This window comes from Tiliqua scincoides, chromosome 2 (genome assembly GCF_035046505.1).
Source record: "Tiliqua scincoides isolate rTilSci1 chromosome 2, rTilSci1.hap2, whole genome shotgun sequence".
Taxonomy (NCBI): domain Eukaryota; kingdom Metazoa; phylum Chordata; class Lepidosauria; order Squamata; family Scincidae; genus Tiliqua; species Tiliqua scincoides.
In genome coordinates, this window is record NC_089822.1 from 30396245 (window position 1) to 30407947 (window position 11703).

Here is an 11703-nt window from a genome sequence, read left to right on the forward strand (position 1 = left end):
TTTCTGAAGCGCTCCGTCTTGCTGAAGCCAAACCCGGACTTCTGCTTTATACCAAGATTTAATACAGGGAATTGGGTTCGTTCAGTGGAGGTGTGTGTGTGTGTGTGTGTGTGTGAGAGAGAGAGAGAGAGAGAGAGAGAGAGAGAGAGAGAGAGAGAGAGAGCTGAAACCATCCTATCATAACCTGTATTAGTGTACAAATTAGGGTTAGGCTCCACTTTGATGTTTTTCTGTTGCTTTTCCACCCAGCGCTTGCCATCCGAAATGGAGCCCCCCCAAACCATTTCCCCCCTCCAAGAAATGCCCCCCCCCACGCACTACCACCGTGCGGAATCCGACTCTAACCCTCCCCGCCCTCCTCGTCCCTGCACAAAGCGGTGCTCAAGTCCCTCCGCAGCGGGAGCATCCGAAGTGCGCGCAGGAGGCCGGGCGTGGGGGCGACGGAGCCTCGGCGCGCAGGCAGGCGGAGCGGCCATCCCTTCCCCCCCCCCAATATTCCGCTGTTATTGGGTTAGCTTTGTCAGTCATTTCCAACTAATTTGATCAGGAGGTCACTTTTGTTTTAAAAAAAAGGAAGGGGAGGAAGAGGAGGAGGAGGAGGGACGCTGCTGCTGCTGCTGCTGGGTGCAGGGGGGAAGGTTGTCTCTAACGCAATCAATCAGCTTGGGGGGAACCGAATTGTAAAAGGGGCTTTAAAAGCCCGGCCCAGCCAGCCCAGCCCAGCCCGGGCGGCGCTGCTGCTGCTGCTGCTGCTGCTGCCGGGCTGGCGGCGCAGGCTGCGGGCGGGTGGAGCGGGGACTCTTCGGGCGCTGACATTTGCAGCCTGCCCTCCTGATTGGTCCCTTCGCCGAGCCGCTCACGGGTTCACTGAAGTGTTAAGCACCTCCCCGTCTCTCTAAAGGACATTATAATGCAAGAGGCCCCCTTTTTAAGCACACACCGAATTTCCTTTCATTTAGGCGATCCATATATATATCTATCTAACTATCTGCGCGCCATCCATCTACATGAGCGGTCCAGAGCCAGACCTCTTTTGAATCACTTTGGTGGGGGGCACAAACAGTCGCTAAAATTTGGGGGGGAACGGCTTTCGCCCTGGAGCGGTGCGCGATGCTCTCCCACGCCGACCTCCTGGACGCCCGGCTCGGTGAGTTGCCCCCAGACCCTCTTTCCCCCCGCGCTCTCCCGCTTCCTCTGCAGCCAGGGCAGGAAATTGACAATTTGCGCCTGATTTCGCCTTAATGCGGTCTAAATGGGCTAATTTCTGGCAAAGTAATTGCGCGGATTAAAGTTTAATTTGATTTAACCGCGGCTCTAAAAAAAAACGTCCTATGGAATCTGTAGATGCCAAGCGAAGGGGGCCCTGGCGTGGGGCTTCTTGGCGCCCCCTCCCTGCCCCACTTTTATTCCTTTGATTGGAGGCATTTCCTTCTCCGAGCCCGCGCCCTCCGCGTATACGCGAGGCGGTGAGCACAAAGGGGAGCCTGCGGGGTGGGACACCGGGGCCCGCGGGCAAAGCAGCAGGTCTCTCCCCCCCACTGCGAGGCTAGGGGGCCGGGCCCGCGTGCCCCCAGCCAGCCCCGGGCGGGCTTTCAGCGGGATGGCTCCCAGGCGGGCTGGTCCCCACCCCGGGGCGACCCCAGGGCGGGCAGGCGGCGGGTGCCGGTGGATGCCGGGCTGAAGCGCGGCGGGCCGCCGCTTTGCCTCCCCCGCAGGAATGAAGGACGCCGCCGAGCTGCTGGGCCACCGGGAGGCGGTGAAGTGCCGCCTGGGCGTCGGAGGAGCGGAGCCGGGAGGCCACCCGGGCGAGCTGGCGCCCAACTCGGACTCGGTGGAGGGCGCCACGCTGCTGCCCGGCGAGGACATCACCACGGTGGGCTCTGCGCCCGGCGCGCTGGCCGTGGGCGCCAAGGACCCGGACAAGCAGCAGCAGCAGGGCCCGGCGGGCGGCCAGAACCCCGGCCAGGCCGGGCAGCAGCAGGGGCAGCAGAAGCAGAAGCGCCACCGGACGCGCTTCACGCCGGCGCAGCTCAACGAGCTGGAGCGCAGCTTCGCCAAGACCCACTACCCGGACATCTTCATGCGCGAGGAGCTGGCCCTGCGCATCGGCCTCACCGAGTCCCGCGTGCAGGTAGGCGACTCCCGGCCGCCCGCTCACTCATCCCCCCGCCCGGCCTCCCTCCCTCCTCGCCAGACCCACCGCTCCCCGCTCCCCGTGCACAGCAGGGCCCCTCCAGGCCACAGTGGTGCCCCAGAGAGAGAGAGAAGAACCGAATCCCCCCCCCCCTTGACCCAACACTGCTCCCACCTCAGCAACATCACTGGCCTCCTCGGACCCGGCTGGCAACACAAGTCCCAACCGCAAAAAGGTGCCCAAACCAGGGCTTAGGTTTCCCTCCCTGTGGTGTGGTCTCCACGCTGCCTGAAATGGGAAAGATTATTCTTATCTGGGGCAGGAAGGGAAGCAGGGCCACCGCCGACCCAAAACGCCTTCAACAGCAAGAGGTAGGGAGTCATTCCCCTTTCGAACAATTAAAGAAGAACCTAGATCATTAAAGAGGACCTCTGACTACCCCCCCCCCCATCACAGGATTGACAGGCACAGGCTCGGCTTCACCAAAAGCTGGTTTATTTTTAGCAGCCTGGGAATTTGGCCAATGGGATCGATTTGGAAGGCAAAGGACTAGCGCCCCTGCCCCAAGCACCTTGCTCTGGTCTCACTACCATTGACTGCCGCGGAACAGGCTCCCCAGAAAAGCGCTGGGGGGGGGGGAAGAGTGTAAGAAACGCACTCTTCTTTAAAAAGCCTTAAAAATCCAAGACCCCCCCCCCTCAACGCTTCCCCCAAACTTTTAATCTATTATCTCTTTCAAGGCGTGTCAGAAACCGGAGCTCCCTGTTCATTAAGGGACACCATCGATGCATTTTAGCAAAGATAAAATGATATCAGTATATTAAATAAAACTGGAGGCAAAATCCCCTTATTTCATTAAGGTGGAAACGATTGGATTTCATTAAGAAAGCCATCTGGGTGCTTCTGTTTCTCATACCAACTGTTTCAGTCCCAGAATAGTTAAAACGCCCGCTTGCGCTGTCCGCAGTCCTGATTTTCGTTGGTTCTTTCCTTTGGAATTATACTTCATGAAAAGTTCCGTATCTAAATAGGATTAATTACAACAAATTTAAAAAAAAAAAAGTAAAATGCAAGGAAATTTCTGTGGGCAACTATGTGTTTTAGATTTACCGATGTATTACAAAAGTCTACTGCTCCTGGTACCAATATAAATAGCTTTAGTTTGCTATAATAATTAAATTAACTTGGAAGTTAATTATATGGAAACCTATGCCGTTTACTTCCAAGTAAATGTATTGGAGGCAGGGTATAAATGTATCCTGAGGGACTTTAGAGAGTGGGTTGCTGTTTAATTAATATATTCAGAAAACGAAGAATGCTAAGCAGATAAATACAATTCAATTTTAGAAATAGCGCTTTTAAACTATCAAAGGACTTTCATGTGGGTATTCTGTGGGCTCTATTCCATCACATACCTACTTATAAACATACTTTTATATTATATATTAGGATTATAATATACTTTTAATGGGATTCTTCCTGAAAAAAATGGCCAGTTCAGTTTAAAAATAAAATGGAAAACAAAAACAGAAATATAGTTTTATGAACAACAGAAATTGTGTCTTCATTGCAACATCACATACAGAAATCTATTTCACATTAATAACACAGATTTACTCAGTCCGTGTAGAATGCTAATTAGCTTAAATGAAAGCAGAAATTAGATTCCAAATAAAATATAATTGGGCAACTGACTAGAAGTGGAATAAGAGAAAACAAGGTCTATTAAACACCAAGCCGTTTCCTCAAAGGTTAATGAAGGCAATTTCATCATCGGGAATTTGTGAAGGAAGCAAAATGAAAGGAAGTAGTAGTATTTTTCTCCCAATTTCTTCCTGATGGTGGCAATCCACGGAAAGTAAATAAAAGTGGAATCCCGGCTGGACCTAACCAAGTGGCAAAGAAATTGGGATGAGGGTGCAAATTCACTCGTTTTTACTTTGGATTAATTCATACCAACTAAAGACCACTTCTGATTCACAATAACTGGCAGAGAATAAAACACCCATCTCCCCATAAGAATACATTCAAGATGCTTAAAGATCTTACTGTTTTTCCTCTTACCATTTTTCCTCACTTGATGATGAATACAAAAGCTTGATTAAAGGCGCCCAGAATTCTTAATCCCTTTCAAGTGATCTTGACTATGCACCTCTCCTTCCAGGTAAGGGTGCGTTGGAGGACATTTTCAGCCTGGTGTTTATTGGGAACTGTGTTCCTTTGATTCCAAGCCTTCCTTGGAAGAATGTCCCCTTGACACCCAGAAGTCTTACCTCCAAGTTAAATGTGGTTGCGATCCGGGGGAAAGTCTCTTAATGACCTCAGCATAATCCCACAGCCTGCTAATAGCTTCGGGCGGCTGAATAGAAAAGGCTTAATCGAGTGGCAATTTAAATATTCTTTATAATAATGTTCTGCAGTTTAAAAAGTAATCAAATCAACATAAGCTTCTTAATTAACACTTCAGAATGATTAACACTGTGTAAGCTTGTGCAAAAAATAAATTATGGGAAATGTATTTACTTCCCCGTTCATTGTATTCTTGCTACTTGACCAAATGGAAATGAACGGAGTAATGGATGGGTTTATGGTCTCGTTTACACCGTCTCTGCAGCGTGTAGGGGGCTCCACGCTGATCCACGCCCGCCTCCGGAGCACCCCCGCGCCTGCTTTCCTGTGCAAGAATAAATTATGCGGGTTCCACTGCCCTGCAGCCTACCTTTCCAGAAGCTTGTCAAAGGCCCGCTCCTGCCTGGGAGAGCGCTCTGCTCCCCCCACCCCTCGCCAGACCGGGTGTAATAAAACCCTTCTTTTTATAGCAGGCCATTATTAGAATCCAATTTCAGAATTATTTATAACCTGGAATGGCTTATTAAGCAGCAATGCGAGAATAATGCAAATGACAGCAATCCAATGCAATATAATAAGCATAATCATTAGTCTCTCGCGCTGATTAATTAACTTTCAATATTTTATTTACATAAAAAGCAAATCAGTGAAATAACTTCTGCACAGCGAGGCTTGCCTCTCCATATTTTACCCCGACCTACAAAGAATGTGCTGGGGCTCCATTGACCGTGTCCCCCGCGCTGGCCGTGTCACCTGCCACGTCTTAATAGGGGACAAGCGAAGAGTCTTTTCCAGTTTTCTAATGGAATGAGAAATTGCATTTTCTTCCTCTCCCAGCAACTATTAAAGCGTAATGAATTCGGCCTGCAGTTCACGGCTGGCTGATCGAAATGAACCTGAGATCGGAGCCTTAATGCAGCTCCCCAGATTTCCTACCAAATCTTCGCATAAATCATCCGCTGGATTCCAATGAGATCTTCATAAGGCTGGGGGGGGGGGCGGCAGAGAGGAGAGAAAAGCAATATCCTCTGCCTCCCTCTCCCCATTTATGGCTGGGGAATTAAACGGGCTATATATTTCCAAATACATTTACAGTATGTCTATATTACTGTAACAGCAGGCGTCGTGAAAGTGGAGCTGGAGACTGCAAACTCCATTAGAGCCTCAGCGTTGTATTCAGAGTGCCGGGCGCGCCGAGTTGTCATGTGAGCCCTGCGGAGCCTCCCTCCGGCCTCCTCTCCCTTTCATCTGTCATGCACCGGTTTCCGAGTGGCTACGTCCACATTTCCAAAAGCATATGCGCCGCCGCTCGGAAGTGAGGCGATGAAGACCTGATGGAGATTCTTTTACAACCCCAGTAAACCATGACACATAAAAAGATTTGGTGGCTGCCATTAACCCTCAAACATAATTGCAGGAGGCTCTCTCCCCCCACCCCACTTTCTTCTCTTCCCATAACTATGGAGGTGCTTAACAGCTGCTCCTTCTCGTTAATGGCCAGGCACACTTCCCTGCCCAAAGAGAAGAGCTGGACGTGGCTGTGGGCGAGAATCACTCCCATCCCAGGCATCTCCCTCTTCCCATTCAGTTCCTGGTGGAGCAGATTCCAGAGTACAAAGCAGGGAGGGGGGACTCCCCATTTCGAAAGCAATCCCCATTCATCTAACTCCCTTATTACCGAAAAACAAACAAACAAAGCAAGTTCTTCAAACAAATGGAGAACTGTGCGGGGAAAGGGGCCAGGCAGAGAGAGATGGTAAACCACCAGTTATTTGGGGAGTGTTTTAGGGTCCAATCCTATCCAATTCTCCAGTGGGCACTGCATCCTGTGGTGGTGGGGACAGTCACAGAGGCCTCCTCAAAGTATGGGAACATCTGTTCCCTTACCTGGGGGCTGCACTGGTGCTGGAAAGTTGGATAGGATTGGGCCCTTAAACAGGTGCGATGCAGAACAGGTTTGGTTCGTTTTAAGGATGAACATGAGACTAATCAGCCCCTTCCCACATTGCGAAACTTCCTATAGTTTCAGGAATCCATCACTTGCACAACAACAACAGTGCGAGAGCGCCCTGACTGGTATCAAGACCAGAGCAGAGGAGACAATGGGAAGAGAGGAAGGGCTGGGCCAGAAGACAAAAGACGCAGGCAGGCAGGGAAAGAGAACCACCAACAAGGTCATCCAGTTAAGAGTCTCCCACAGGAGTCAGTCAAATTTCGAATGCACTTGTGTATAGCTTTACATTTATTATTAATACGTTTTTTAATAAATTTAAAATTTATTAAATTTATTTTAAAAATGTAAAACTGTGCATTAGAAGTTATGCAGAATTGTGTCACTGAGTGCATCAAAGCGTAAGGCAAGCAAACCTGGCGAAGAAGGTATCATGATAATTGCAAAGCAGAATCCTCAGCATGTTTACTCAGAAGTAAGTTCAATTAGTTCAATGGAACTTACTCTCAGGTCAACCTCTCAGATTGCAGCTTTAGGCTGGGGATTGGAAGGTGGAACATAGTGGGGCTCACTTCCAAGGAAACAATACTGTACTTGGGCAACAGTCTCTTTGCAGCCAAACCCCATTTGCTTAATCTCCAAAGTCAGGGGAAGCCAGATTGACTTCTTCTTAAATGGTTGAGTTTAATGGTTCAATGGAAAATGAAAAGTGACTGGCAGACAAATGAGTTCGCCAACAGCTGAAGCTGATGAAAGCTCATGTTAACTAACACATCAAAATTAATATCTAAAACAAAATGCTTTGCAGTTATTATAGTAGCAACACACTTGAGGTACAGATTCAATGCAGCTTGTTTTGCATCTCCTAAATAAGGCACTTGTGCCTAACCCATTTCACTACAAAACGAACATAAAAACACATATTGAGGATATGTTTCTATTGTCAGCCTCTTCGTTCACAAAACGAATCTGCAAAACGCTTGATCCTTCAACTCCATTTTACAAAGAGAGAATTGGTTTTATCCCAGGAAAATCTGAATTTTACCAACACCTAATTTGAATGACCCTCTTTCATTTGCAACATTAGGAAGACGCTTTCGCTGAATTTGGGAAAAGTGGAACTATAAACAAGGCAAATCAATGCTACCTTGAGGAAGGAAGGTTCTGCTGTTGTCTCCACTGAACAGACTTGCAGATCCTTATGAGACACTTACTGCAACGGTTCTTTCTTTGGAAAGCAACTGAGTTTCATTGGATTGTGGTATACAATTTTTAGATAAAAATCAGATAGCTGATAGACTTGGTTTGGTTCCTCAGGTTAGTCCATTCTTATGAACAACGGCTTCTTCAAGAAGCCGCTAACTCATCTGGCTGAGTTTTCAATGGAACTAATGTTAGAGTTTGGGAACAATTATCTTTTGGGTCTCCCAAAAGACAGAAAAAAGAACCATATCCATATTTGAAACATTGAGTTTCACCAGGAAGGATTCATGAAAATATGGCACATACACTGTGCGTGTGTTTTTAACAACATCCCTACTTCCTTGAACCCTGTGGGAAAAGCATGCCGCTGTAAACAGATTCCCTGGGTGCTGATGCTTGCATCCAGAGACAAGTGTTGCATGTGCAGTTCCTAATCTTGGATTGCGGACCATGCCCTCAGTGCTTAACATAGGTAGCTCTTGTGAAGTATGGGTGCATAGTTGGGATGGGCACGTACACACACATGCAATAGACAGGAGCAATTGCAATAGGATGCTCAAGAAACGTAGTTAAATTCCATACTGAAATATATGGAAATCAGGTCAGCTGCATAAAGGATGGGCACCATGGAGAAATATTCTATCAAACATGAACCTTTATAAATCTTGCAAATAAATATTTTATATACTGCAGGCATAGGCTAGGGTTTTTATGCATCTGCCTTGGTTGTATTCAGTTCCCATTTTTCATATCCTATTGGTCACTTAAAATTGTTTTGTATTTTTATAGAATTCAAGTGGTAAGCTAACAGCTTGCTTACAATCTGGGCCATAAACCAGTTTAATGTGAATTCTTAAGAGTTAAACATTTAAATTCAAGACCTTACATTGAACTGTCGTGTGTATCCAGCCATCAATGAAATCCAACTGCAGCCCTGCAGTTGGCTTCAAAGAGGAAATACATTTATTTGAGGTTAAATTCTTACCTCAAACATTTAGGATTTTGAAGTTAGCAACTTTGAAGTTAGCAACAATACTTTCAGTGACATTTCCAAATAAGAGTGCTAAGATGTGCAGTTATGTCAACTACAAAACTCATTTCAAACCTAACTTTCTAGCATGGATGCAGCTGTGCCAATGGGGTGTGCCCTGCATCCTGCAGTGGGGGTGCAGTCACAGAGGCTACCCCAATTTAGTGAACTGGGGCAGCACTGGGGGTGCATTGGCACTGAAAGGTTGAATAGGATTGGGCTTTCAGTGGAATACTGTAATGACTGGACTTTATATTGTGAAAATGAGGCAAGAGCTAGTATGTAGAGTGTGCTTAATTTCTCTTGTACTCCATTTTAGGACTGTTAGATATCCTGTTACCTTCCTCTCTTTATTAGCTTTGCTTAACATAGTCTATTGAAGGGTTCTGGAGAACTTGAAATCTTAAGAATTACCAAATTGTGGCTTTACAAAAGTCAGTGAGGCTGCAATCCTATGTACACTTTCCTGAGAGTAAGTCCCATTGAGGGCAGTTGGATTTGCTTCTGAGTAGACAAGCACAGGACTGTACTCTGAGACTCTCACTGACTTGCGCCCAAGGTCTTCTGCACAACTGGCTTAATATTTCTGCCCGGCACACATTTGGTCCCTGTTGCGTAGCAGAGATGGCTTAAGGAGTACTGTAAACTTCTGAGAACAGAAAGTGCCACAGTGTGTCTCTTGTGGTTGCTGTATTTGTGTTTCACTCTGCATGGCCTCCCAAATCCGGTTAGAAAATGGGCACATAAACACTGAAAACAGAAAAAAATAGTAGTTAGGACAAAACAACATTATTAGATAAATTGCACAGTAGCAATATATCAAGAACACCAAGTTATAATTCCACCCAATTGTTTTATTTAAGGGCATTGTAAATATAGCACTATTCTCTGGGATGCTCTCGAGTTAAAACATGTCCATTTTATTTGTATGAGCCCATCTATACTCACAGTTTGCAAAGACCATTGGTTTAAAAGGGATTCTACCATCTTATAAGAAAGTCCCAACAGAGATAGAAGCCACCCCTAGATTTTTTCCTTTCAGTTATCCTTATAGCTAGAGATGTTTGAAAACTTTGTGGTGTTTGTTTTTTACCTTGAAGTAAGCCCATTGTGTACATTAAGACTTAGGCTGCAATCCTAAACAGACTTACCTGGGAGTAAGTCACAATGAAATAGAACTTACTTCTGAGTAAACATGCAAAGGATTGCTCTGTAAGGCTGCAATCTTATCTTATTCACCAGAAACAACACCTCTACCTATAACTGAATTCTCCATTATTTATTATTGAATATTTAGTAAGGGATATTTAGTTTAGTAAGAACAGGGTGACCAGGTGTCCTCTTTTTCTTGGACATGTCCTCTTTTTTAGTCTTGTGTCCTGGCAAAGAACTTAATGTCCTCCTTTTCCCTGTGAGCAGGCAGTGCATAGCCTTCTTGCAATGAATAAATTATATGTAATATAGTTTTAAATTGAATAATAAGTACTATAGCGTTTAAATCAACTGCATAACCATATACGAGTGTTTTAAACTTTTATTTTGTCATGTCCTACAATTTCCTTGGATGTCCCACATTTTGGGGTGTCTTGTCCTCTTTTGTGGTTATGACACCTGGTCGCCAGGTGTTATGACACCTGGAGTAAGAATATTTAGTAAGGTGGAGGGGAAAGAAGGCTGCTGTTGCACTTTGCACCCTAAAAGGCACTTTGCTGATTTGAAATGTCAGAAAACTGATGATTGCTCCTGAATAAAAACAAGCCACAGCCGCCTCAAAGGCTCCCTGTACTGCAAAGCAAACACATTTCTCTCTGACAATGCTATCTCTGCCCTGCAGGGTCCTGAGGTGGGAGGTCGCCTCCCCAGCTGAGTCCTTCGAAAAGTGCCGCCACCATGTGAGGTGTGCAGACCATCCCCACTGGAGTCCTTCCACAAACGCGAGGGACGTGCAGTGGGTGGGGAGGCAGAGCCTCCCCTGTGGAGTCCTTTGAAAAGTGCCAGGGACGTGGGGAGGCGGGTGAGGCAGAGCCTCCCCAGCGGAGTCCTTCGCCCTGTGAGGTGCACGAGCACACTGCAGCCACGCGCTTTCGAAGGCCTGCCCACCCGCTGCACGTCCCTGCTGGTGGGCGGCGGGGGCCGCTGGTGCGGCTTCTCCCGGGCGCGCGCTAACCGCTGTCTTCTTCTCCGCCCCCCCCCGCGCCCTCCCAGGTGTGGTTCCAGAACCGGCGCGCCAAGTGGAAGAAGCGCAAGAAGACGACGAACGTGTTCCGCGCGCCCGGCACGCTGCTGCCCACGCCGGGCCTGCCGCAGTTCCCGTCGGCCGCCGCGGCCGCCGCAGCCGCCATGGGCGACAGCCTGTGCTCCTTCCACGCCAACGACACGCGCTGGGCCGCGGCCGCCATGCCGGGCGTGTCGCAGCTGCCGCTGCCGCCGGCGCTGGGCAGGCAGCAGGCCATGGCGCAGTCGCTGTCGCAGTGCAGCCTGGCGGCCGGGCCGCCGCCCAACTCCATGGGCCTCTCCAACAGCCTGGCGGGCTCCAACGGCGCCGGCCTGCAGTCGCACCTCTACCAGCCCGCCTTCCCCGGCATGGTGCCCGCCTCCCTGCCCGGCCCCAGCAACGTGGCGGGCTCGCCGCAGCTCTGCAGCTCCCCGGACAGCAGCGACGTGTGGCGGGGCACCAGCATCGCCTCCCTCCGCCGCAAGGCGCTCGAGCACACAGTCTCCATGAGCTTCTCCTAATGGCGCCTCTCCCTCCCGCCTGCCCGCCCTCCTAGCCGCCCCGAGAGGAGGGAGAAGCGCCCGGCCAGGCGCGCACCGCCACCGCCTCAGGAGCCGCAGAGAAGCAGCCCCGCAGCACCAGCGGCCCCGCCCGGCCTGCTCCGTGGCGCCCAGGGCAAGGCGCCGCCACGCGCGTCTGTCTTCGTAGGAGTCCGCGAGCACCGCCTGACCAGGGACTCTCTGGACCTCTTGACGTTCTCCTCACGCCAACACACGCCCAGCAATCCTGTGGCCGTCTCTTCCACCTCACACAGCCATGTA

At 49.0% G+C, this 11703-nt stretch overlaps 1 protein-coding gene across 1 annotated transcript; it reads left to right on the plus strand.

The window, feature by feature from the left end:
- Positions 1–1110: 1110 nt before the first annotated feature.
- On the plus strand, positions 1111–11403 carry OTP (orthopedia homeobox). The gene is made up of 3 exons (XM_066618323.1): positions 1111–1147; positions 1716–2131; positions 10873–11403. The coding sequence occupies exons 1-3, from the start codon at positions 1111–1113 to the stop codon at positions 11401–11403; spliced, it is 984 nt and encodes a 327-aa protein (XP_066474420.1).
- Positions 11404–11703: the final 300 nt, after the last annotated feature.